This window comes from Gorilla gorilla, chromosome 10, assembly GCF_029281585.2.
Source record: "Gorilla gorilla gorilla isolate KB3781 chromosome 10, NHGRI_mGorGor1-v2.1_pri, whole genome shotgun sequence".
Classification (NCBI taxonomy): domain Eukaryota; kingdom Metazoa; phylum Chordata; class Mammalia; order Primates; family Hominidae; genus Gorilla; species Gorilla gorilla.
In genome coordinates, this window is record NC_073234.2 from 132,258,848 (window position 1) to 132,286,763 (window position 27,916).

General features: G+C 49.3%; 1 protein-coding gene across 1 annotated transcript; it reads right to left on the reverse strand.

The window, feature by feature from the left end:
* Positions 1–1,078: 1,078 nt before the first annotated feature.
* Positions 1,079–26,431, reverse strand: HRK (harakiri, BCL2 interacting protein). The gene is made up of 2 exons (XM_004053958.4): positions 25,952–26,431; positions 1,079–6,405 (listed from the first exon to the last, which is right to left on the reverse strand). The coding sequence occupies exon 1, from the start codon at positions 26,281–26,283 to the stop codon at positions 26,008–26,010; it is 276 nt and encodes a 91-aa protein (XP_004054006.1). The 5' UTR covers positions 26,284–26,431; the 3' UTR covers positions 1,079–6,405; positions 25,952–26,007.
* Positions 26,432–27,916: the final 1,485 nt, after the last annotated feature.

A 27,916-nucleotide genomic window follows, 5' to 3' on the forward strand; every position in this document is an offset into this window, starting at 1 on the left:
GACCCTATCTCTGTAAAAAAAAAAAAAAGAGAGAGAATTGTGTCTTGGCCATCCCTCAATTCTGTTTTCCTCTGAGACAGTTTGATTTTCAGGCAGCTGGACCCATGTGGTGGTAAGATGGCCCGCAGCAGTTCTGCGCTTATGTTCTAGCAGCTTAACAACCCCTGCATCCCGAAAGCTCCACCAAAAGTCCTAAGACTGACTCTCATTTGTTTGTCCCAAACCAATTACTTTAGCCGGTGAGATGTGGAGCACTGGCCAGGCCTGGGCCAGCTGTTGAGCTCTTGAGGTAGTGAGAGGATGGAGTCGGCCCCTCTAAGTCATGTAGACTGAAAGTGGGGCAGGGATGGGTGTTCAAAGGAAAAGAGAAGGTCTGGTATCTAAAAAAACAACCTAGGCCAGGCGCGGTGGCTCACGCCTGTAATCCCAACACTTTGGGAGGCCGAGGCAGGTGGATCACCCGAGGTCAGGAGTTCGAGACCAGTCTGGCCAACATGGTGAAACCCCGTCTCTACTAAAAATACAAAAGTTAGCCAGACGTGGTGACACACGCTTGTAATCCCAGCTACTCGGGAGGCTGAGGCAGGAGAACAGCTTGAACCCAGGAAGCAGAGGTTGCAGTGAACCAATATCGTGCCACTGCACTCCAACCTGGGCAACAAGGGAGAAACTCTGTCTCCAAAAAAAAAGGTATGTGTACTCAACCTCCCATTCTTAGGATGAGACTAGAACCCGAGTTGTCCACAGTTGGAGACATTAATCTGCAGCCTCATTGGCTTGTCCACAGGATACCATGCATAAATTATGGTTGTGTGCACTCACCTCGAACTGTTGGGCAAGTTTCCCAAACCTGTGGCCCAACCCAAGGGCATTCTTTAGGCCAGTCCTTCCCTTCAGGGTTTGGGGGGCGCGGTGGATCTTAGGAATTAGAGGAGAGAAGGAAGTGTGTGGCCTTCTGCCCGAGGGAACACTGGGGCAGGCAGGAGCCAGGGCAGGGATCCTGTCCCTGTTATGCAGCTGGGTACTCCCAGAGTCTATGAGGGCCAGCCTTCCAAAAGGAAATGAAAACACAAATGTCTTTGGCTAGAAGTGCACAATCAATTTTTTAATAAAGTCATTACAAATATGTACAAAGCGTCTCCAAGGTATGAAATTCCTCTTACAAAAGAGCACAACGACGTCAGAACCAACAACGTCAGAACCCAGAACGGAACGTCCCCAAGCTTATTGCCTCTCTGGCTAGGCCAGAGGCCTCACTAAGGTTCTCCAGATACCCTCCCAGCCGCCCCTGCCATGCGCACGGGCTCCTTGGCGCTTATAGTGCAAAAGACCTTCAGGAGAAGAAACTTGGGAGTTCAGGTTGGAGAAGAGGGTAGGAAGGAGGTAAGAAAAGCTTCCCATGTCCTAGGAAATAAGTCATACAGGCCCTATTTGCAAATTCCATGCATCTTCCCCGGGGCCGTATAGAAACCAGGAACACAGGGTTAGGGCATGGGTATATAAAATCCACAACGAAACCAACCAGCCTGTCCTTGAGTGTCCCCAAAGGTGACACTTTTTCCAGTAGACCTAAGTCAGGCCCCCAGCTCCCAGCGGGGCCATGTGCTGGCACTCGCCCTGGAACTAGCAGTGCTGTGGGATGACCTCATGAAGGGACCCAGTGGAGCAGAGCAGTCAGCTCACGAGCATGGGGGTCCCATGGACTCGAGTCCAAATCTTGGCTCAGGCACTTCGCTGGTGGTGTGGACTTCAGCTAAGTTGCTTAACCTCTCTGAGCCTCAGCTTCCTCCACTGTAAAATGGGAATGCTAACAGTACTATCTGCTAAAGTGGGCATGAGGCATCGCGGAGGGGAAGACGGGTAAAGCACTTCGCCCAGTGCTTGGGAGTGGCGAGCACGCCATAAAAGGTAGCTTTGATTATTGTGTAAAGCAGCAAGGACCAGTCTGTTCATGCTGGAAATGAGTCGAGATTGCAGGCTTTTTAACTGCCTTTACCAGATAGCAGGGCTCTCAGTAAATACTATATAACAATCTGCCAGCAAAGCTTGGGGTCACAGTCATGACCTGACAAATCTGTTAAACATCGTGAACCAGACTGGAAAGGAACATTTCACATCATCTGCTTCCGAGCAGCACTGCCCCTCCACCATCCACAAGTCAAGTCTCTTCTGAGATGGAATTCTACAACTGGCACATTGTAGATGCTCAATAAATATATGCTAAATGAATGAATGAGAATTTAAAAAATAAACTTCCAGCTTAAGCTTTAAAATGACACTTTGACATCAATTTCCTCCCCTCATGGAACTTCCAGTCAGCTCCATGGGACTAAGAAGAGTGTCTAGCTGGTCCCCCAAACCCTTAACCAACTTCTGACCTTCAGAAAAGAAATGGGTATTGACACAGAAGAGCAAAATCTGTGTTCTGGTCAATGCAACTTGTAATATCAGGTGGACACTCAAAAGGTCCACAGTGGTGAGCCACTGTCCCTAAAAGATACTTGTGTAGGAGGTGGGTGGGTGAGGACTCCTCTAATGCCCCAGGGAGGGAGAGTGATATTTTGTCACTGTCAGAAACATAATAATAGGAGAACATGAGATCAGCTACATACATTGTGAAAACCAGTCAGTTTCATTTTTCTGTGACAGTATTGGGTAAATCACCCTTTCCTCTCACCATCAAAACAGAAAAGAATCAAAATAAGAAGTGGAGGCTGAGCTCGGTGGCTCACGCCTGTAATCCCAGCACTTTGGGAGGCCAAGGCAGGTGGATCACTTGAGGCCAGGAGTTCAAAACCACTCTGGCCAACATGGTAAAACCCCGTCTCCACTAAAAATACAAAAATTAGCCGAGCGTGGTGGTGGATACCTGTAATACCAGCTACTCAGGAGGCTGAGGCAGGAGAATCGCTTGAACGTGGGAGGTGGAGGTTGCAGTGAGCTGAGCTCGCACCACTGCACTCCAGCCTGGGTGACAGAGTGAGACTCTGTCTCAAAATAAAAAAAAAAGAAGAAGAAGAAGTGGAAAAGAAGTCCCCAGTATCCAAATGAAGGCGGCTAAAAAAAAAAAAAAAAAAACGAACAAAAAAACAGGAACTGGGCTCTAAGAGATGCGCAGGGCCAAAAAAACCCCAAAAAAACAAAACAGGAACTGGGGTCTAGGAGATGCGCACAGCCTAGGACCATGGACAGCAGCCAGTGGGGCCAATGGGCTCCCCAGAGAAACTTCCTACTCAAGCTACACCAATAACAAAGAGAATAGGAAACGGACCCCCAAATTTGAAGAGATTGTATTTGTTTGTGGGGGATCAGGTGGGGGTGAGAAGCTTCCAGAAAGGACTGGATCTCATTCGGAGTGTTGAAGTCCCGGGGGCTCCAGTCCCAGAGGTTCCTGGCTCCCCACTCTCTGAGAGCAAGCAGCACCATCAGAAATGAAGAGGCAAAAGTCTCTTCATCTCATTATGCAGCAAGCTACCTAAACGATGATCTCAGAGGCCTCCCTCTGCTTGTACGGTCACACACACACACACACACACACACACACACACACACACTGCTGTCTGCTGAAACCCGATATGAGGTCTTTTTTAAAATTTATTTCAAAGCCTCCCTCCCTTTCTCTCTCTCTCTCTTCACAGACGCTCTGCAGTGAAGCTAATCAAAATCAATGACTCCTTGGCAGCCAGAGAAAAGTGGGGGAGCGGTGGAGGAGAGGGAGGGATGTTGCCAGCACTTTGCACACTGTGGAAATATTTTTTAAAAAACAAGAACCACCCCACTATCTCATGCAATCCAAGTAATACAACAGGAGAGATGGTGGAGACAATATATACATATATATCATGCTTCAATTTCCTAATACAAATGTCCATCAAGAAGTCAAATCTCATATAAAAACAAGCATTAAAAACAACCCCTTGTCAAAAATCGGGGCAGCCGAGAAGTGCACTCCAATGAATGATGTGCAAGGAAAGGTCAGGATTCGATAAATACGTGGTCTCTAATAAAACAGGAGAATATCTACAAGGGACTTGGCTGAGAAGCTCTATCAGGAGGTCGTGGGTGCCCCAGTTCTCTCAGCAAAGTGGCTTCATTGAAATCAAAATCACCCAAAATGCCAAACCCAGCGTTTGGAGTTTGTATCCTCCAAGGGAAACATCAAAAGCCAGTAGGCAAGTCAGGGCTGAAAAAGGGATCCTTTCACCTTTCATCTTCTCCTGTGTCTATAGGTGGTCAGCATGCCCTCACTATGATCTTGAAGGTACAGCCTTAAAGAAGCAGAGAACTGTGATTCGATACAGCTGTGTAGTAATGGACGCCCCTCCCCAGAAAATGGGGGGAGCTGGAAAGACCCTAGTCTGTGGCTAAGAAAGTGATTAAATAGAAGCAGTGACTGTATTTCATATTATTCTAATGAATTTGCCTTCTCTAAGTTCGTAGCTTTGTGGGAATATTACCCACTGCTCTCTGCAGTCCCCAGCTAAGTGAGGGTCCCCTGCAAACATCAGCTAGGGGGAGGGCTCGAGTAATGAGGAGAAACACGTTCTCCCAAAATAAGCATTCTTCTTCTTCTTTTTTTTTTTTTTTTTGGTTTGCTGAGTTCAAAGCTGCGGGGTGGGGGAGCCTTCCCTGGCATTCAGCAGCCCTGGGGTTGCATTTCTCTTTAAAGGGCTATTTAGGAAAACACAAGGAACGGATTTTAAAAAGAAGACAGAAAGAAATCCAGCTCCCAGCTTGCAGCAGCACTGAGAGGTACATTCTAAAGGACCTGGTCATTTACAGCAAAGCCTATGGAGGGATAATTCCCATTTCAGCCGCATCCACCTTAACAAATGTGGATCCCACTGCTGGCTTCTTAGAACTGTACAGCACAGCCTGTGGGGGAATAATTCCCATTTCAGCCGCATCCACCTTAAACGTGGATCCCACTGCTGGCGTCTTAGAACTGGAGCGGTGTCTGCTAACCAGCCTGCTGGACCCTCTGTCTATAGGTACCGGGTGGTGACCTGCAAATCCAGCCTTGGAGAATGACCGTCCGAATCTGCAGCCTGACACCTCGCCACCTCGCCACCTCGGCTTTGAAAATGGCCGTGTGTGGTATCCTGCACAGAGGAAGAATACCTGCTTATGTTGGATTTTTCGAAAATGAAAGCAAAAAATAATCACTGCTCCCTGAAGAGTCTTTGCAGCCAAGTCTCCATCCAGCACACATCTTTTTTTAGCCCTTCTAGAAACTTCTGAAAATAGTAGCTTATCCTTGGGGGGAAAAAAATCAGACCTCTGTCAATCAGTGAGATGCTGGTGCATTTCATTCAAATGGCCCACTCCCTCCCCCAACATCCCCCGGTTATAAATCATCTTTGACCAGAATGTAGCCATTTCTTGGCTCTTTAATCCCTAAAACCTAAACCCTGAAATCCCCCTGGGGAGTGGAGGAGGCTGTGGGCTGAACTCCGAGGACACTTTTGTGGGGGTGGGGGAGATAGCAACCAAGTCATGCATGAGGTCAGCTTTCTGCCTCATAACCAGCAAGCCTCTCAATGCCATCCTCCCTCCTAGACCCCAAGGTTTGCTCCAAACCACCTCTGGATATTCGTCCCCACGTAGAAAAAGAGAAGAGACTCTCAAGTGGCACTTTTGCAACTTGTCCCTTAAAAAGAAAAAAAGAATCTGAAACAGCAAAATAGAAATCTCTCTTGTCCCCTGGCCTTCCAAGTCTGTCAACAGAATACCACAGCAGCACCAGCAGGAACGCACTTAGCACCAGCAAAATTTTAAGTGAAGCACCAGAGACACAAAAATCCCATTTCTCTTGACGTGTCAGTGGGATCTAGCGATCGACCTAGGTAAGTATAGAGGGAGAGGCTAGGACGAGTCAAGAAATGGAGGCATCCCAGACTGCCCCTACACAATTGGCCCCAAGTCCTCACTTTTTTTTTCTATCATGCCTTTTGCACTGTTACCTCTTATTCCACCAGCATCTATCCCCAGGCAGTTGGCCGATGCTGGGGCTAATTCCCACCAGTCTTTGCAAATAGTTTCTAAGTACACAGCAGGCATCTCTCTTCTGGCGCCCCAGACATTACAGAATATCAAAGTTCATATCGCAAGGTGCAGAAAAGGAAGGCAACCACGTCCTCAACAAGGCATGCACTGATACGTAATATTCATATTTTCTTTTTTATATATATAGAGCTGTATGTAAATAGCATTGGGGTGTCTGTTTCTGCAGCTGGATTTCCAAAGGGCTTCCCCAGTCCCATTCTGTGTTTCTACAATCGCTCCAGGCGCTGTCTTTACTCTCCACTTCCTTCTCGAAGTGCCAACCGCGGCCTTTCAAGCTCTGGGCTCCCCCTCTGGAAAACGGGAACCAGCTTTCTCCAAGGACACAGGGTTTTCACCAACCTGCAGAAATAAAGATTGGTATTTTGGTCAGTGCAGACAGCTGCTGGGGGTGACGTCAGTGCAGTGGGCCTCTGCACGCTCAGCCCCGGATGTCGGGAGGGGGAGGAGGGAGGGGAGAGCTACTGGATGCAAAGCTCTGGTTTTGGAGGAAGGATGCCTCAAAAGCTAGTCTTGGCACTCTTCCCCTTACCAGAATCTTTGTCTATGTAGCAGCCTTCCCCAAATAGACATTTGTGCGTGCACACACACTCCCCTCTCTGCTTTTAGACCTAGATATTTACATAGGCATCTTCAGAGATGTTTTTAAAAAGAAGAATCTAGAGACACATGAACTTTTTGCTTCTCCAAATTCAGAACAGGACCTTCCTCGATTCATTTCATAGACCCAGATTCAAGAGAGAGTTGTAGGGCAGTCTCTGTTCTCTTTTGTTTGTTTGTTCGTTCATTCATCCATTCACTTATTCCCAAGTATGCCAAGTGCCATACTAGGGGCTACAGGTTCAATGACGTAATTCTTGCCCTTGAGGGGCTCAGAACCAACAGGGAGATGGGAAGAAGTGGATAATGACAGTCCCATGTAAAGAGCATACGCAATCTGGGGAAACGTGGTCTATGGGAGCCCAGGGGAGGCAGCTCATAAGGGAGACAAAGCAGACTCAGAGAGAGTGGCAGGCCCCTGCTGACTATTGAAGAGTGCCAGGAAACTAACCAGGATAAGAAAATGAGGCATCCTAGGCAGGGCAGAAAAAACAGCCCATACCCAGGAGCATCCACCATAGAATGCACAAAATGTGTGCACAAATGCTCATGGCAGAATTATCCATAATAGCAAAATACGGAAACAACCCAAATGTCCATCAACTGATGAATAAACAAAATGTGGTCTCTCCATACAATGGACTATTAGTCAGCCATCAAAAAGGAATGAAGTATTGATACGTGAAGATGGATGAACCTTGAAGGCATCATGCTAAGTCAAAGAAGCCAGACACAAAAGGACACATATTGTGTGATTCCATTTATATGAAATGTCCACAACAGGCAGATCTTCTGAGACAGAAAGGAGAATGGTGGTTGCCTAGGGCCGGGGCGGATAGGAGGAATTGGGGAGTGATGCTCATGGGCATGGGGTTTCTTTCAGGGAAACGAAAATATTCCAAAGTTGACTGTGAAGATGACTGCAAAATTCTATGTATACTCCTCATCATTGACTTGTACACCTTAAAAAGGTAGGATTTTTGGTTTGTTTGTTTGTTTTTGAGACAAGGTCTCGTTCTGTTGCCCAGGCTGGAGTGCAGTGGTACGATCTCAGCTCACTGCAACCTCTGCCTCCTGGGTTCAAGCAACCTCTGCCTCCTGCCTCAGCCTCCCAAGTAGCTGGGACTACAGGTGCACGCCATCATGCCCGGCTAAATTTTTGTATTTTTAGTAGAGACTGAGTTTTGCCATGTTGGCCAGACTGGTCTTGAACTCCTGACTTCAAGTGATCCACCCACCTCAGCCTCCCAAAGTGCTGTGATTACAGGCATGAGCCACCGTGCCCAGACTTAAAAGGACAGATTTGGTGGCTATAAGTTAGCGGGGGAGATAAGAATGTATCACCCGTTATTCTAAAGCAGGTGGCATAAGAACGAGCATGTGGGTAATACACACCAAGTGATATAGGAGAGAAAGTGGAAGGGAGATCACTTTATGGCTTCTGGGTTTGAAAAAGTCTGAGATGTTGACTTGTATGAACTGTAGCAGCTGGTACCCTTGACTTCTGGCTTCCTTCTGGGTTTGGCCAACAGGAGGTACTAATGGGAAAGTAAGATCAGGTGTTTGTTCCCCAGCTCCCCTCCCACTGGTCAGAGGTTGGCCACAGCTGCTGTCTGGACTCTGGTACAGTGACACCCTCCTGGAGACTCCAGGTCCCATTCCTTACCCTGGCACTTTCAGGCCAGGGTGGGAATAGCTCCCCTCTATGGCCAAGCCTGGGTACTGCATTCACTCTCGCTGGTTTCCCAAACCCTGCCCACGCCTTTGCTGTTGAAGCTGTCCTAAATTCTCCTCTGATTACTGAGTTTGGAAACACTTTCTGCCTCTTACTCGGGCCCTAATGGATACATCTGACTGCATGAAAGATATGAGTCATAAACACATGGACCCCATAGTCTATGTCAGCTGACAGTCACAAGGATCCAAATCAGTGACTTCAAACCTTTTGCTTTTTTTTTTTTTTTTTTTAGAAGAAACTGGGTCTCGCTCTGCCACCCAGGCAGGAGTGCAGTGGCGCCATCATAGCTCACTGCACCCTCGACCTCCTGAGCTCAAGCGATCCTCCCACCTCAGCCTCTAGCTGGGACTATCGGCATGCACCACCACATCTGGCTAATTTATTATTTTTATTTTTTCTTTTAGAGACAGGGTCTTTCTATGTTGCCTAGGCTGGTCTCAAACTCCTGGCCTCAAGCAATCCTCCCGCATTGGCCTCCCAAAGTGCTAGGATTACAGGTGTACGCCACCACACCAGGCCAATTCCCCTTCTATCTCACGAGGGCACAAACACAGTAGGAACTCTGCATTGTTATGTAGCCACCATATATTTTCATAGAATATGGAATTAGTCATCAATCAACTCAATTGATAAATACATTCTAAATTTAGTTTATGAAACCAGCTTTTGTAACCCCTAAACATCTCTGTTGGTGTCTAGCCATAAACCTACAGAATGAAAGTCAGTGTAACCCTGCAGCATTAGCCTAAAATAATTATGCTGCCTTAAGCACAGGTGGGATGGAAGGAGAGACAGGAACACTTATTAAGTACCTATTATGCTATTGAGTGTGTGGACATCGTAAGCATGGTTATCTGCACCAGATAAGGCCAGGTGCCTGCTTTAAATTTGCCTCCAGGCTTACTGGAAGGATATGCCATGCCAGAGGCCAGTACTGTAAATGACCAATATCTGGAGGTGAACCAATAGCCTAGAAGTCAGAATGGGGTTACAATCACCAGGGAAGCTTCAGAGCGGACCCAGGATTTGATCAGGGCCTAGAACACACACACATATTTTTTCCATATTTGGAAAAAGGAAGCGTGGCTTAGGTGGGGGAAGGGGCCAAACAAGACCAAGGACAGTGATAAGCATGGCACAAACAGGGAAGCATGATGAGCAGGGAACTGTATCAGAAAGTTGTAGGAATTGAGGCCAGGTGCTATGGCTCACGCCTGTAATCCCAGCACTTCAGGAGGCTGAGGAGAGAGGATTGCATAAGCCCAGGAGTCTGAGGCTGCTATGGGCTATATTTTATATATATAGGGTTTCTTTCTTTCTTTCTTTCTTTCTTTTTTCCAAGCAGCAGTAGTAATCGTGCAATTTAAAACTATTTTTAAAACATCAAGTCCATCAACCCCTGTGAGCCACTGCCCCACCCTTGGGATGTGTTCCCTTAAACTTGGCTCATAAAGAATTTTCTCAGATGCTAACTCACAGCCAAAACTCGTGGCTGAAGTGATTCATGAAATACCTTTGAAAAAATGTCCCTGTTTCCATTTTTCATCCACCATGTGAGGGGGGAGGCGGGCAGAGAGGGAGAACTTGAACCCACAAGGTCCTGCCTCCGTGGGCTGCAGTGATGTTGTGCCGCTTTGGGTACGGAAGGTGAAAGCTGAAAACCGTAAACCCCACTGCAGCATTAGATGGGGCAAGAGGCTTATTCCCTTTTTCTGATGTCAGCAAAGAATTAGGACTCTTGGATTCCCTCCTAAGAGGCCCCAATTTTTAATTAAAAAAAAACCTTGGCCGGGTGTGGTGGCTCTTGCCTGTAATTCCAGCACTTTGGGAGGCCAAGGAGGCCAGAAGTTCGAGACCAGCCTGGGCAACATGGCAAAACCTCATCTCTACTAAACATACAAAAATTAGCCAGGTGTGGTGGTGCACACCTGTAATCTCAGCTACTCAGGAGGCTGAGGCACGAGAATCTCTAGAACCTGGGAAGCGGAGGTTGCAGTGAGCTGAGATCATGCCTCTGCACTCCATCCTGGGCAACAGAGCCAGACCCTGTCTCAATAAGTAAATAAATAAATAAAATTTTAAAAATACCTTTTTTGCCCTTGCTATTTGCACAAGTGATAAGTTACAAATTCAAACAGCAAAGAAGAATATAAAAATAAAAGGAAAGCCCCTTCAACCCAACCCTTAAGCCCCACTCCCTTTCCCAGAGGCAGCCAGTATTACCAGCTGGTTGTGTAGCCTCCCAGAGTATTTTCTGGACATTTGTAGACGCCATGTCTCTTTTTTGTTCTTTTCCTACCATTAAGTTCCCAGAGCCCAGCACAACACCCAGCGTATACTAGGCGCTCAATTCATTATATACTGAGGGAGAGTAAATAAGTGACAAACGAATAAAGATGACAGGCTGGGTGTGGTGGCTCACGCCTGTAATCCCAGCAATTTGGGTGGCCGAGGCAGGTGGATCACTTGAGGTCAGGAGTTTGAGACCAGCCGGGCCAACATGGTAAAACCCCATCTCTACTAAAAATACAAAAATTAGCCAGGTGCAGTGGCGCACACCTGTAATCCCAGCTAGTCAGGAGGCTGAGACAGGAGAATCACTGAAACCCGGGAGGCAGAGGTTGCAGTGAACTGAGGTGGTACCATTGCACTCCAGCCTGGGAGAGAGAGCAAGACTCCATCTCAAAAAAAAAAAAAAAAAAAAAAAGCAGTTTCTCGCATCTTCTGTCTTTGGTTTCAGCAGGTTGATTTTGACCAAGGAGTTTCAATGGTACCAATCATCCTAGTCCCTAAGACTTGAAGGAAGGACTGGGCATGGTGGCATGTGTCCCTAATCCCTGCTACTCAGGTGGCTGAGGCAGGAGGATTGCTTGAGCCCAGGAGTTCGAGACCAACCTGGACAATATAGCAAGACCCTGTCTCAAAAAAAAAAAAAAAAAAAAAAAAAGACTTGGAGGAGAAGCTCTCCATGCAGAATCCTCTTGAAAAGAAGATTGCTCCGGTCCGTGTTATCCCTTAAATCTCCATCTGTATAGTTCATGTCGGCCAGGAAGGAAGCTGGGTGCACAGGAGACTGTGGAAAGGAAGCTGAAAAGACAGCTAGGTTGTGATGTGTGAGGAAGGAAGAGGCCATTTGGCAGCCTCTGGAAGAAGTATTTGCTCTCCTTGGCCCAGCTCTCTTCTATCAGTGAACAGTTGTCAATGCTATCAGCTACTAGATAGTGATTACTTAAAGTCTATGAAGAGAGACCTGAGCTCCTACCCACTAGGAACTTACGGCAGGTGGGCCTTGGAAGCCCAACTCGCTTGACTTTCAGAAGGGTAAGCAGTGAGAGTTGGGTAGTAGCTCAGCTCAGCGCAGAATCAATGCCAAAACAAACAAACAAAAAATACAGACTCTTCTTAAGGCAAACTGTGGCCTGTAAGACAATGTTGCCCATGTCCCATGTCCCACATGTTATACTATGCACATTCTTTGACCTAACAATTTCACTTTCAGGAACTTCACTTTTTGTTTGCAAAGTTGTCCAAATATGAATGTCCCCTGCCGGGCACAGTGGCTCACACCTGTAATCCCAGCACTTTGGGAGGCCAAAATGGGAGGATCACTTGAGTCCAGGAGTTCCAGACCAGCCTGGGCCACATAATGAGACTCCATCTGCACATATACAAAAAAAACTTTTTTTTTTTTTGAGATGGAGTTTCGCAATTATTGCCCAGGCTGGAGTGCAATAGCGCAATCTTGGTTCACTGCAACCTCCGCCACCCTGGTTCAAGCTATTCTCCGGCCTCAGCCTCCCAAGTAGCTGGGATTACAGGCATGCACCACCACGCCCCGCTATTTTTTTTTTGTATTTTTAGTAGAGATGGAGTTTCACTATGTTGGCCAGGCTGGTCTCGAACTCCTGACCTCGGTTGATCCACCTGCCTTGGCCTCCCAAAGTGCTGGGATTACAGGCCTGAGCCACTGCGCCCGGCCACAAAAAATTTTTAATTAGCCAATTGTGGTGGTGCATGTCTATAGTCCCAGCTACTCAGGAGGCTGAGGTAGGAAGATCACATAAGCTCAGGAGTTTAAGTTATAGTGGGCTATGATCATGCCACTGCACATCAGCCTGGGTGACACAGAAAGACCCTGTTTCTAAAACAACAAAAAAAGTTCCTAACAACCTTGTTTACCCTACCAGAAAACAGGAAACAATGCAAATGTTCCCAAGGAAGTGACCATATAAGGAAATCCTGGTTCATCCAAGCAACAGAACATCATGCAGCCATTAAAAAGGATGAGGAAAACCTTTGCGTGTTGACATGGGAAGATCTCAACCACCTATTTTTAGTGAGGAAAAAGCAGGTTACAAAACAGCATGAACAGTATGAGCTCATGTATTTAAAATAGGATGCGTCTGTGGGTGTCTGTGCATCAAGGGAAGAGCATAGGGGGCTCCCTGAAATCAGAGGTCATGAACTGAAATGCACTGGACCCAGTAAAGGTACCCAGGAGGGGCTGGGGACACTGTAGTGTTTTTGTGCTTTCTAAAGGGGTTTCTGACATTCATCTCCAGCCTGTTTCTGCCACATGGGAATACATGTGTTAGAATACATTGTTAGATCTTTTCATTTTTCAAGAAAAATTGGAAATACAGGCTTCTACCTGAAAATGACTGATTTTTTTTTTATGGGATCTCACTTTGTTGCCCAGGCTGGTCTCGAACTGCTGGGCTCAAGTGATCCTCCTGCCCCAGCTTCCTGAGTAATGGGCACTACAGGCACATGCCACCACGCCTGGCTAAAATGCCTGACTTTTAAGTGTTGGGAGAAAACCACGCAGGTCAAACAGAACTCAACTGCAAGCCAAATTCAGCTGGAAAACCACCCATTTTCACCCTGCCTGAGATACTCAGACACTCCTACTATCCCCTGGCATTTAAGCTCGCCTCATCTTAACCCTCAGCAGCTATCTCTGGGCCCCACGTTCTCCATCTGTACAATGACGGAGATGGGTTAGATGTCTCTAATGTCCTGTCTGGCTCTGGCTATGTTTCCAGAACACAGACCCTTTTGGCTCACAAATCTTTTGAGAATTGGATCCAAACTATGTTTTCTGTCCCAAGTAGGGGAAAGTAGAAGAGGAGGATGAAATCAGCCATGTTATTAGCTTGATTACTGGGTGTTCACAAATTTCCTGAGGCCTCCCCTACATTCATTCATTCATACATTCATTCATTCACCAGTTAGTGAATGTCACCATGGCCAGGTGCTGGGATACAGTAATGGGCAAAATAGGCATGGCGGTTTGCATCTTTCTGGGACCTGAAGGCCAGTGTTGCCCGGGCTGGGAAGCCCTGATCTAGTGGTTCTCCCAGCCCTGTCAGAGTGGCCTAAGTAGGCCCTTGGTGAGTCCCAGATTGGGGAAGGCAGGATTAAAGCAGATAGCAACTGCCTTAAGCAAAAGGCTTACCATAAAGATGGGCCATACCACAAAGATGGGCCCATGGACTAAACTTCTTTTTTTTTTTTTTTTTAAAGACAGGGTTTTTAAAAACAGCCTGTTGTCCAGGCTGGAGTGCAGTGGCACAATCATAGCTCACTGCAGACTTGACCTCCTGGGCTCAAGCGATCCTCCCACCTCAGCCTCCCGAGTAGCTGGGACTACAGGTGTGTGCCACAATGCCTGGCTAATTTTTGTACATACTTTTTTAAAATAGAGGCGAGATTTCGCCATGTTGGCCAGGCTGGTCTTGAACTCCTGATCTCAAGTGCTCTACCCACCTCGGTCCCCCAAAGTGCTGGGATTACAGGTGTGAGCCACCACACCCAGCCTATGGACTCAATTTTACACCAAATAAGAACAACACATATCATAGGCTGTCATTCACCATTTTCTGAACACCAGTACATCCTCATACTGCACTGGAGTAGATTATAGCATGCTAGGAGCGCATTACGGAGATAAAACAGAATTTGTTCTCTAAGCCACTCACATGTAGAGGGGGCTGAATCTGCGCCAGCTGCTTTATACATAGTGCTCCTCCAGCGCAGATGCTATTATTCTTCCCATTTTACAGATGAGGAAACCAAGGCTCAGAAGGTAATGGGATCGGCCTAAGGTCACACAACTGGCAAATGGGAGATGGAGAAAGTGATGTGAAAGTCGGCCTGACTCCAAAAGTCATGTCCCTTTCCATGAAGCTTCCCTGCCTCAGCATAAAGTATTGGTGAGGAAGATACACAGTTACCAGAGTTAAATTTTCTGAATCAAGCCTTAGGCTTTTTGGTCTGCCAACAGTCTCAAATATTCTAAGTCTGAGCTATCTTTGAAAAATGGACCTTGGCCAGGCGTGGTGGCTCACACCTGTAATCTCAGCACTCTGGGAGGCCAAGGCAGGCATATCTGGATCACTTGAGGTCAGGAGTTAGAGCACCAAACTGGCCAACATGGTAAACCCCTTCTCTACTAAAAATACAAAAATTAGCTGGGCGTGGTGGTGAGCACCTTGTAATCCCAGCTACTAGGGAGGCTGAGGCAGAAGAATCGCTTGAACCCGGGAGACAGAGGTTGCAGTGAGCCAAGATCGTGCTGCTGCACTCCAGCCTGGGCAACAGAGTGAGACTCCATCTAAAAAACACACACACACAAAAAAAACAGAAAATGGTACCTCTTCTTGAATCCATTCCAGTAACTCAGACACATCCCCACTCCTGGAAGACCTCCCTCTCCACCCAGGCAAGCCACTTTGTCTTAGTTTCTCCAGCATCAGTGTGTTAGCATTTTACAGGATTTATTAAGTACCATGTGCTAGCTCCAAGAATATTAGATGAACATGATTCCTGCCCCCAGGATGATAGGTACAGCCAGGCAGACAGAGAAGCTTTCCAGATTAGTGACATTACTGAGACTTGGAACCTTTCCCTGAAGTGGGGAGAGGCACGCTAGGCGTCATCCACACTCCCACACTGGCTAGAGGTGTGGTCCATGAAGACCAGTCCACAGCAAGGCAACAGAGATTCAGCTGAGGCCAGTCACAGCCAGCTCAAAAGCCAACAGACACCTGACATATAAAGGCCAGTGACATGGGCTGGGCACAGTGGCTCACACTTGGAATCTCAGCACTTTGGAAGGCCAAGGCAGAAAGACTGCTTGAGCCCAGGAGTTCCAGACCAGACTGGGCAACATAGAGAGACCCCATCTCTAAAAAAAAGTAAAAAATTAGTGGCACACACCAGTAGTCTCAGCTACCGGAGAGGCAAAGGTGGGAGAATCACTTGAGCCCAGGTCGAGGCTGCAGTCAGCCTGATTGTGCCACTGCACCGCAGCCTGGGCAACAGAGAGACCCTGTCTCAAATAAATAAATAAAGGCCAATGACATGAATGTGATATGGGAGCCAACGGCAGTGTTTCCAGATCTTGACATGATTTTATGCTCTAGACAGCCTTTATAATACAAGAATGCTAACTATGTTTTTTGTTTGTTTGTATTTGAGACAGAGTCTCACTCTGTCGCTCAAGCTGGAGTGCAATGGCATGATCTCGGCTCACTGCAACCTCTGCCTCCTGGGTTCAAGCGATTCTCTTGCCTCAGCCTCCCAGGTAGCTGGGATTACAGGCACGCGCCACCATGCCCAGCTAATTTTTGTGTTTTTGTTTTGTTTTGTTTTGTTTTGTTTTAGTAGAAGCGAGGTTTCACCATGTTGGCCAGGCTGGTCTTAAACTCCTGACCTCAGGAGCTCTACCCACCTTGGCCCCCTAAAGTGCTGGGATTACAGGTGTGAGCCACCACACCCAGCCAAAAGAACGCTAAATATGTTTTGATATCAAAGTTACATTTGAGAGCATTAAAAACATTTTTTTTTTAGATGGAGTTTCTCTCTGTCACCCAGGCTGAAGTTCAGTGGCACAATCTCGGCTCACTGCAACCTCCACCTCCCAGATTCAAGCGATTCTCTTGCCTCAGCCTCCCGAGTAGCTGGGACTATAGGCATGTGCCACCACACCAGGCTAATTTGTTTCTATTTTTAGTAGAGATGGGTTTCACCATGTTGGTCAGGCTGGTCTTGAACTCCTGACCTCAAATGATCCACCCAGCTCAGCCTCCCAAAGTGCTGGGATTATAGGTGTGAGCCACTGTGCCCAGCCAAAAAAAAAAAAAAAAAAGTATTATTATTATTATTTTTTTTTTTGAGACAGGGTCTTGCTCTGTCACCCAGCTTGGAGTATGGTGGCGTGATCACAGCTCACTGCAGCCTCAACCTCCCTGGGCTCAAGTGATCCTCCCATCTCAGCCTCCCGAGTAGCAGGTAGCAGGACTACAGATGCAAGCCACCATGCTTGGCTAATTTTTCTTTTTTCTTTTTTTAGTAAAGATTGGGTCTCACTTTGCTGCCCAGGCTAGTATTGAACTCCTGGCTTCAAGCAATCCTCTCACCTGTGAGCATTAAAAAAATTTGTTTTAATTAGTTCTTTTTTTTTTTTTCTTTGAGATGGGGGTCTCACTCTGTTGTCTGCCCAGGTTGGAGTACAGTGGTGTAATTGTAGCTCACTGCAACTTCGAACTCCTGGGCTCAAGTGACTTCACAATGATGGATGGGGAATGTAAATGATGGACTAACCAAATAAAGCAATACTAACCAACTTCTAAGCATGGTGGCTCACGCCTGTAATCCCAGCACTTTGGGAGGCCAAGGCAGGTGGATCACAAGGTCAGGAGTTCGAGACCAGGATGGCCAATGTAGTGAAACTCTGTCTCTACTAAAAATACAAAAATTAAGCCAGGTGTGGTGGCAGGCACCTGTAATCCCAGCTACTCGGGAGGCTGAGGCAGGAGAATCTCTTGAACCCAGGAGGTGGAGGTTGCAGAGAGATTGCGCCATTGCACTCCAGCCCAGGCGACAGTGTGAGACTTCGTCTCAAAACAAACAAACAAACAAACAAAAAACAAACAAAAAGAAGTGTCTCATAGAAAAATATTAAACTGTTGAACAAATGCCTGTGATATATGGAAAAGGTCAGGTTACAGATAATATATTTATAGTGATTCCAAGTCTTAAAGTACCTATCCAGCCAGGAATGGTGGTGCACACCTATAATCCCAACACTTTGGAAAACCAAGGCAGGAGGTCTTGAGCTCAGGAGTTCAAGACCAGCCTGGGCAACATAGCAAAACCCTGTCTCTACAAAAAATACAAAAATTAGCCAGGTGTGGTGGCGTGCACCTGTAGTCTCAGCTACTCAGAAGGCTGAGGTGGGAGAGTCGCTTGGGCCCAGGAGGTTAAGGCTGCAGTGAGCTACGATCCTGCTACTGCACTCCAGCCTGGGTGACAGAGTAAGACCCCGTCTCAAAAAAACAAAGAGAGAGAGAGACAGAGACAGAAACAGAGAGAGACAGGAAGAAGGAAGGAAGGAAGGGAGGGAGGGAGGGAGGGAGGGAGGGAGGCAGGCAGGGAGGGAGGGAGGGAAAGAAAGAGAGAAAAAGAGAAAGAAAGGAAGAAAGAAAGAAGGAAAGAGAAATGGCAGAAAGAAGGAAAGAAGGAAAATCACATCACTAAAGGGTCAAATCTAATGCAGTGGAAAGGTAGAAAGGCTTAGAATCTGTCTGGTCTTTACATGGGAAAGGACTGCAATCTTCTGCTACTCAGACCTTCTGCTCAAAGCTGAACCTCCTTTCTCCAGAGGCAAGACTACAATTTTCTTTTTCATTTTTTTGTTTTGTTTTGTTTTGAGACAGAGTCTCATTATGTCACCCAGGACAGAGTGCAGTGGCACAATCATAGCTCACTGCAGCCACAAAGTCGTGGCCCAAGCAGTCATCCTGCCTCAGCCTCCCCAGTAGCTGGGATTACAGGCACATGCCACCACGCCTGACTACAATTTTCTTTTATTCAGCATTTTCCAAATAGTTGCCAATGAACTTGTCATATTTTTTGTCATCAAGAAAAAGTTATTTATTTTTCTGAGACAGGGTCTCATTCTCTTGCCCAGCCTGCAGTACAGTGGTACAATTATAGCTCACTATAGCCTCAGTCTCCTGGGCTCAAGCAATCCTCCTACCTCAGCCTCCTGAGTAGTTGGTAACACAGGTGCAGACCACCATACCTCACTAATTTCTTATTTTTTGTAGAGACAGGGTCTCACTATATTGCCCAGGTTAGTCTCAAGTTCCTGGGCTCAAGCAATCTTCCCACCTCAGCCTCCCCAAGTGCTGGGATTACAGGCATGAGCCACCACATCCAGCTAATTTTTAAAAAAGTAATATTACATCAAGTTTCCCAGAGCAATTAAATTCCACCCTGCCCAAGTCTCTGGCCCATGGAGCAAAGGTTCAGTGTGGGAAAGCTCTGTGGAAAGCAGCCATCTTGGATAAGCCAGTTGCCTCCCCACAGGAAAAGGAAGCAGCTTTCTCCTTGCCTGGCCAACCAGCAGTCATGAAAGGATGCAACTTATTGATGTGGGCTAAATCAGAAATCCCCCACCCAACAGCAGGGGCACCAGTTTAGGGCAGGAAAGGAGAGGGGAGCCAGTGCTGAGTTGAATGGTGAGAGTTCTAAGGGTGATGGAAACCCAATCGATGTCCACAATGTTCCCCTGGCACTGAGGGGAGTGGGCATGAGTGAGTTGGTTCAGGGATCAGGACCTCTCAGACCTTGGCAGGAGGTGAACTGGTTTATTTCTACTAAGAGGTGAGGGCAGGGGCAAAGCCTGGGTCTCCTGTCTCTGAAAGAGTCTGGGGTCACCTGAGGGCTGCGGTTGGGACTCATTCATCTCTGCATCCCTGCATCTGGGCACCCAGCCCTGGCACCAAGCTACACTGCTTGTTTTTCTTTCCTGAAACGTACTATGCAGTCTTACCTCCGGGCCACTGGACTTGGCCCTCTCTCTTCCCAAAACACCTTTCTCGCATGTCTTCATATAGCTGGCTCCTTTCTGTCATTCAAATCCACTATTCCCCTGGTTCCTCTTCAAAGTGGCCTGCCTTCCCTCATCACCACAGGTGAGGAGTCCCTGGGGCACTCTCTATTGTGTTACCTTTGTGTATTACCTTCAAAGCCCTGAGGAGTTTCTAAAATTATCTCTGTGTTAGATTTCATAATCCAAAGGTGGCCACTAAAATATCTCCCATTCCACATGCTATTCTAGAACCTCACCACTCCCCCATGAGGTGGAGTCTAATTCCGCCCCACCTTGAATCTGCATCAGCTTGTGACTCGCTTCTGACCCAAGTGACTTTGGAAGCTGGGACAGAAAAAGCAAAGCAGCTTCCACCTAGTTCCCTGGGGTACTTGCTTTTGGAGCTCTCAGTCACTGTGTCAGAATCCGGCTGCCATGCTGTGAGGAAGCCCAAGCCACACGAAGAGGCTGAGTATAGCTGCTCCAATTGACAGCCCCAGCTGACTCCCAGTATTAACAGCCAGACATGTAAATAAGGTTGCCTCCCCACCCATGACTCCAGTCCCCAGCCATCCTGGAGCAGAGACAAGTTACCCCCACTATGCCCTGACCAAATTCCTAACCCACAGAATGTGTGAGCATGGTCAAATATGTCAGCCTTCCATATAGGTGAGTTCCACATCCATGGATTCAACCAACCTCAGATCAAAACTATTGGAAAAAAAAAATTAAAAAATAACACAACAAGTATAAAAAACACACATAAAAACAATACAGTATAATTAGTTACATAGCATTTACATTGTATTGGATATTATAAGTAATCTAAAGATTATTTAAAGCCTACAGTGTGTGGGTTATATGCAAACACTACACCATTTTATATCAAGGACTTGGCATCCTTGGATTTGGGGATCCAAAGTGGGATCCTGGAACCACTCCCGCCTGGAGACAGAGGGATGGCTCTAGTTGTTTGAAGCAAAACTTAGTAGTTTCGGAGTAATTTGTTACACAGAAGTAGTAACAAGAACAATATTTACTTATTGTCTGTCTCTTCCCACTAAAATGTGGGCTCCATGAAAGTAGGGAACTCTTATGTCTTGGTCCTTCCTGTATCCACAGTGCCCTATACACAGAAGGTACTCAATAATTAGCAGTTGTATAAGTGGAAGAACCTGAATTTGGGAAACAATAGTGACTATTTGCATAGTTTCTTTTTTTCTTTTTTATTTTTTTGTGACAGAGTCTCACTCATTCTGTCGCCCAGGCTAGAGCACAGTGGCGCGATCTCGGCTCACTGCAACCTCCGCCTCCTGGGTTCATGCAATTCTCCTGCCTCAGCCTCCTAAGTAGCTGGGACTACAGGCACACACCATCATGCCTGGCTAATTTTTGTATTTTTAGTGGAGATGGGGTTTCACCACATTGGCCAGGCAGGTCTCGAACTCCTGACCTCAAGTGATCCACGCGCCTCAGCCTCTCAAAATGCTGGGATTACAGGTGTGAGCCAGCATACCCAGCTGATGTTGCATAGTTTCTGACTCATTTAACACAGCACATAGTTATTGTACACCTACTATGTGACAAGCAAGTTGCCAAGGACTAGGGACACTGTAGGTTAGCTTTCTATTCCTGTGAAATCCTATCACAGGGACACTAGTGAGGACTACCAAAGAAACGGAAGCCCCCTCCCCACCTCTCGTTATCTGCCTGTCTAAAAGGCTGACTTTTCAAAAACTCTAGAGTTATGATTGCCAAATCCAGCCAGCCCACATCTGGGGGTATATTTAATTATCCCCGGGTGTGGCTCTTTTCCATCCACAGCTCAGTCACTTGTACTCTGGCCTCTCACTATGCGAGCGGATGACTCCAGACAGAGACCATGTGGCAGGAAGGCTGCCTGGTTCTGCACATCTGGCCCCTTCCTGGGGGGTTCCTCCCCAACAGCTGTCCTCCTCGGGCTCCCTCGCCAAGCAGAAGGCCAAGCTTTCAAGCTCTAAAAGTAATTCTGGCAGGGGTGCTGCGAGCTGGGAGGGAGGCCTGCGGGATGCGCCTCCAGGTTTAACCACTTAATCCCCAAAGTACCTGCCAAGAACCAGTTAGCATGTCTGGCTGGTGGGCCAGGCTGTCATTAATTCATTAAAGCAGGCTCCCACTGGCCCATTATCTTCCTTGCCACTGACCACGTCGCCTTATGGGCCTGCGGAGTCCCCCTCTCTCCCCTTCCCCTGCTCCCAAGGCAGGATTCTACCCAGCCCTGGCCCCGACTCCCAGGCAGATTCCTCGGCTCCATTCTCTCTCCCTCCCTGCGCCCTCCCCAGGCACGCTTCTCCCTCCCTCCCTCCCATGCCTCCGCCAGCCAGCACTCACCATAAAGCATCTTTTGTTCCCTCTCTCCTGTATCTTTGAGTATTGACTGGTTAAATCATACCCATCCTCCTCCAGGCCTCCCCAGCCTCAGAGGAGCCTCCCCTGGGGCTCTGGAAAAAAGGGAATTTCACTTGTGCAGGAATTCACTGTGCACCAACCTGGTCTGCTTACTGCCCCTATCTCCTCTTCCCCTGCAAGTCATGGGGTGGGGGTGCTGTGTGCCCTCAAAGACAGAAGCTCCAGTTCCATTGGGGATCACTTAGGTGGATGATCTCTGCCTCGGCTTCCCCTTTGAATTAAAAGGAATGACACTGACCATTTCATGACATCCTCTGTTGAGTGAAGTTAAGAGACAGACACTGCACTGGACTTTTTTGAGACAAGAGTCTCACTCTGTCGCCCAGGCTGGAGTGCAATGGTGCGATCTCAGCTTACTGCAACCTCTGCCTCTGGGACTCAAGTGATCCTCCCACCTCAGCCTCCCGAGTAGCTGAGACTACAGGTGCACACCACCATGCCCAGCTAATTTTTTTTTTTTTTTTTTTTTGGTACAGACAAGGTTTCACCATGTTGCCCAGGCTGGTCTTGAACTCCTGGGCTCACGTGATCCGCCCACCTTGGCCTCCCAAAGAGCTGGGATTACAGGACTGAACCACTGGCCCAGCCTGCACTGGACGCTTTAAATGAATGTTCTCTTATCATTCTCCCAATAACCCTGGAAGGATACAGCTCCAGTTTACAGATAAAGGTGCAGAGGTAATGGTTTTTTCTCAAGGTCACGCTGTCAGCAAATGGCTGGACACTTAAGAGTCTCTTAACCATTATTCTCTCCTGACCCTTCTGGCACTGACTTCCCAGGAGGGCAGGTAGGAGTGGTGTGGAATGGCCAGCAATAATAATGGTAAAATGTTGACTACCTTGGGAAAGAATGATAGTAAAGGCACAATAATAATCATGATGGCTCACATGTATATCCACTGTTCTAGAGCTTTCCGTGTATGAATTCATTTAACCCCCTTAATAACGTGCCTATGCACTAAGTCTGGCTGGTGGGCCCCCATTTTTTGCCCTCATTTTACATATGGGAAAACTTAGTCTTGGGTTTTTGTTTCTGTTTGTTATTTTTTTTAAAGGATGACTTCTGAGAAAAGTATTGCTGGTTCGCAGTAGAGACTCAAAACAAGTATGCTGGATATATGTATGTGTATATACACATATATGTTTTAAATTATTATTGAGATGGAGTCTCGCTCTGTCGCCCAGGCTGGAGTGCAGTGGTGTGATCTCAGCTCTTCTTGGCTGACTTCTTGGCTGACTGTAACCTCCGCCTCCCAGGTTCAAGCGATTCTCCTGCCTCAGCCTCCCGAGTAGCTGGGATTACAGGTGTGCACCACCACGCTCAGCTAATTTTTGTATTTTTAGTAGAGATGGGGTTTCACCATGTTGGCCATGCTGGTCTCAAACTCCTGACCTCAGGTGATCCACCTGCCTTGGCCTCCCAAAGTGCTGGAATTACAGGCGTGAGCCAACCTGCCTGGCCTGTATGTTGAAAATATTGATTCTGCATATAGCGGAGCAAACCCTTAAAACCTACGGGAATTGAAAGTGGTAGTTCCCACCCTATATGGCTGGCACAGGCCTCCCTCAAACACCTAAGGTACAGCTGTGAACATTCCCCTTTTTCTTTTAGGGTAGGGAAGGTGGAGAGCACCCCATATCCAGCATAGAACGCAACAGACTGTCTTCCTCCGGTGATTTTTCTTTCCCCTTTACTTAATTTAGCAGAGCTGGGAAAAAATGAGTTTCCCCAAATTAAATCAAAAGCACAAGAAAGGCCGGAGCGGCTGGTATTCTGAGGTCAGATGTAGGCTGCAGGGAGAGAACTTGATCAGGGTCAGTGCAGGGAGCCCGAGCACTGAGAACCCGGCCTGGGAGCGCAGGAAGGCGGGTGGTGAGCAATTCTACGGGTGTCCCGAGGGTATGAGGGGCGGTGCTGCTGGGAAGCCGAGCGGGGCATCCTGAGGTCAGGGCGCCAGAGGCTGCAGAACCCTGGAGGGTGTGGCTGCAGGGGCCGCCCGGGCGGGACAAGGCAGGTAGGAGAAGAACCCAGAGGTGTGGGAAGAGGGTGTCTCCGAGTCAGGGCGCAGCACGGAAGTAACTCTGGGGTAGAAGCCGAGGGGGGGCGGGGGAAATAAACTCCACAGAGACAATAACCTGCGGCTGCCCCCAACACCGACTCAAAACAGCGAAACTCCTGGCCGCCGCCCTCCCCTGCAGCGCAGGCCCCAGTTACCCAACTCCTCCCCTGCGCTCCGGCGCAGAGCGGCGCACTCTGCCCGCCCCGCCCGCAGCCTCCCCTTCCAGGCGCCGGGAGCATTCCCACCCCGACACTCACACACCGGCTAACAGGAACACACAGTCAGGCTCCGGCCCGGAGTCCTCGGCCTCCCGGGAGGGGCACCCGACATCCCGCACGCCTGGTCCTGGGAGGGGAGAGCGTTTCTAATCTCCTGGACGACAGAACCAGAGAAAGCCGTGTCCCAGCCCTCTCTCCACAGTTCTATTTGATTTTACTACCTTCCTCTCTTTCCTTCTCATTCACTTTTCAATTGTCTTGCAACTTGTTTTCCAGGCAGTTTCTCTTTTTCTCTATCCTCCCCAAACTTCTTGTCCCTCCCCATCTCGTCGCTTGTTTTTTCTCTTCCTCTTCACCCACTTTTTTTCTGCCTCTTCCCAAATTCCACGCTTTGGGCTTCGCGTCTGTCGCTCAACTTCCTTTTTCTGCACCCCGCGATCCATCCAAAATGTTCTTCCTGTCTCTGGGATTGGGCAGCCTCAGCCTGGCCCCTTTCAGTCGCGGGAGCCCCTGGCCTCTCCAACAGGAGAGAGAGAAGGTAGGGAGAAGTGGATGGGACCCCCGGCGCCCGAGAGCCGGGCAGAGAGCGCCCCGAAGCGCGCATTTCTCTTCGCCAGCGCCCGGGCTGCGCGGGCCCACGCGACATCTGTCGCCTGCGGTCCCGGCTCACACCCCGCGCACCCCCGCAGCTCCCTGGGCGCTGCCACCCCCCACGCTCCGGCTGCCGCCTTTCCCCGCGGGCGCAGACGCTCGGGCCTCGCCTTCAGGCGCCGCTCCAACTTCCCAGGGTGTCTGCGGCGCGCGGCGGGGCTCGGCGGCGGGGACCTAAGGGCGGCTGGCTATGTCAACTTCGAGCTTCACCTTCCGGCCCTAGACCCATCTATGGTGGGCTCAGCCTGATTCTCTCTCCCTCATTCTCTGCAGCGCTCCTCGCTACTCCAGGATCCAGAGTAGTAAGACGATGCTTTCGCTGTGTGCTTCCTCAAAGCGCCCAGCACAGTGCCAGGCGCACAGCTAGGGCACAATGATTCCCCCACCCCAAGAGCCTAGTACCTTCCTCCCACTGATACCAACCACACTAGGTGCTCAGTACCCACTTCCTGTCCTAAGTTCTCAACACATGACCTCCCTAAACAGTGCCCAGCACCCCGAAGGAGCTCAATAAATGTTCCTTCCTTAAGGCTTCCCATTGGAGTTTCCCTGAAAGCCCCCTATTCCAGCCCACTCCGAGGGCGTCTCCTTCCCATAGCAGCTACAACCGTCTGGGGAGAAGGAAGCCAAACTCCTTAAACAGGACACCTCACTCGAGAAGGAGCGAAGTTGGCAGGGCAGAGGAAAATTGCAAATGCGCGGAGCTTGGGAAGAAAGATTGGGCCAGCCAGAAACCTGGAGGGGGAGGAAGTCTCGAGATGCGCTTGGGGTGCCAGATAATGGGGATCAGAGATTGGAGAAGTGACACTTAGGGACAAGAGGTTGGGAGCAAAGGTGATGGAGACGGGGGCGACTCAGGAACGGCAAGAAGCTTGGAAGGGGACCGGGGACCTTTCTTGGAAGTGCGATAGATTTTAAGTATTTGGCGTGGCTTACAACTACATTCCCATAGCAAGCACACTTTTTACTTGCATTGTGTGTTTATTTGTGGGGCTGGTGGGGATTATGGAGGCTGAAGTCCTCCGCAAGCCACTGAGCTGTAAGTGAGTAGCAAGATGCGCTTAAGGACTCGCAGAGATGGGGGCAGAAACGGTGGACCTTACACTTGGAAGGGAAGACTGGGGACTGGGTAGAAGAGGAGAGGTGGAGATGCTTGCAAGAGAAGAGAACGGAGGAAGAAGGAGAAGGGAAAAGAAGAAAGCCAAACTTGCCACTCTCCCGCTCCCGGGCCAGCCCAGCGTCTCCAGTGCCCAGCTGCCGCGCCCTGGCTCTCGCTCGCTCGCTCGCGTACCTGTTGCTCGCTCCGGCTGGGTCTCGGCTCCGGCCCCACCAAGAAGCCCCGCGTTCCTACAAGTTCCGCCTGCCGAGCAGCCAGGCCGCCAGCGCCGCCACCTGCGCGGCCGCGCACAGCCAAGGCCAGTAGGTGGGGAGCGCGCCGGGCGCCGGCGCTCTCCGGCTCCGCGCGCGGCGCCGCCACATGGTGCGCTGGTGCAGCTCGTCGCCTAGCGCCTTGAGCCGGGCGGCGGTGAGCTGCGCGGCGGACGAGCGCAGCCCCAGGCGACCCGCGCTGCAGGCGCACACGGCCGGGGGGCCGCGGCCGCGGTGCAGGGGGCACGGGCACATGACCGCTGGCCTCGCTCCCGCCCCGCGCTCGGGCCGCCCCTCGCCTCCTCTCCCTCCGGCCTCTGCGCCCGCTGCCGCCGCGCTCCAGCCGCCGGGGGCCTCCCCTGCACACCAAGTTTCTCCTTGGGTTGTGCGTTTGTTGTGCTGACGGCGCTATTATTAATTAAAGTGTCACATGGTGGAGGGGGGCGGGGAGGGGGGTTACATCATCCGGCCCCCGGGGGTTGGGGGGGGGGCTGCAGGCAGAAGAAACCGAGAGGTAACTTTTAACCCTAGCGGCGCCGGCAGCTAGGGAGCGCGAGGTTTGGGAGGCGGGGAGCGCGGCGCGGGGCGACGCGAGAAGGCGCCCCGCAGCGGAGGTCCTGGGCTTTGGGGGTCTCGGGGGACCCCCGCGGAGGCGCGGAGCGCGAGGGAAGGTTGTTCTCCTTCCCCTTTTCCTGAATTCAGCTCGAGTTCCGATTTGGCGAGGGAAAAAGGCTTGTTTGCCGTTTTGGATGAAGCTGATGCTGAATTCGGCTGCGTTATTCAAAAATATTCCGAGGCTGTTGTTTTGTTTGGGGGAGGTGGGTGGATTCAAAATCTTATGGAAGGGCCAGATTACACCCAACTTGCCTCGTTTCAGGTCTGACTTGGCACCTGTAGGCTTTCAGCCTGACCCTAACGTGCCCCCAGCGCCTGGCTAGAAACCTGACCCTAAAGTGCCCCCAGCGCCCGGTGGGAGGCTGGATGGTTCGGTCCTGAGCTCGCGTGGGGCGCGGACGGAGGCATTCTCGCTGCCCAGCACCCGCACCCAAAAGACCCTCGCAAGGGGCTTTCTAAAGGGAAACTTCTTGTCTGCTTTCTTTGTGAACATTATTTTCCTGATGGGGTTACAGTTTTCTGCGATGATCCCGATTTAATGCGCAGCGGAGACCCTAAGGGGTCGGCGAGAGGAGGGGCGCGGGGGACTTTAATTCCCCCTTTTCCAATCCGACAGCCACTCCTGTGCACCTCCAGACTGGAGCGTCTGCAGTTGTCACAGCCGGTGAAGGTTCAGATGGGCTGGGCGGCTGTCAGGATTCTGTGGGGGAGAATGAAACCTGTGATCTTAAATCGACTGGGATTCAGACAACTTTGGGATTCAGACCATCGGGATGAGTCCAGAGATGGCTCCAAGTTGGGAGTCTGGAACCTGCTGAGGAAGCTTCCGTTCTTTCCTTCCCACCGCAGAGTATAACCAAGATTCTTCGAGTCGGTGAACTTAGTTTTGGTCTGAATTGATCAGGAGGAGAAATGTCCCTTTTGGCCCACAGCGTGGTGAAATGACAACAAAGTCAGGGCTCAGAGCCCACAACACTGTGTGATTCTGGTGGCCTTTTCCCTCACCCAGCTCCAGTTATTCTAGGCTTCATAATGGCCAAGACTTACTGCGCACCTTCTATGTCTGGCACCTGTGGGCTTTGGGTGCCCTTGTCTCTGCTGCCTGAAGGTAAATCTCCCAACAATTCTACATGCAATTACTATAATATTTCAAAGATGAGGAAGCTGAGGCACAGGTAGGTAAGGGCTCTTGCCCTAGCTCACAGAGTAGCTAGGAATGAAACCGTCATCTGAACTAGGGCAGTATGCCGCAGGTTCTAAGCTCTTAACCACG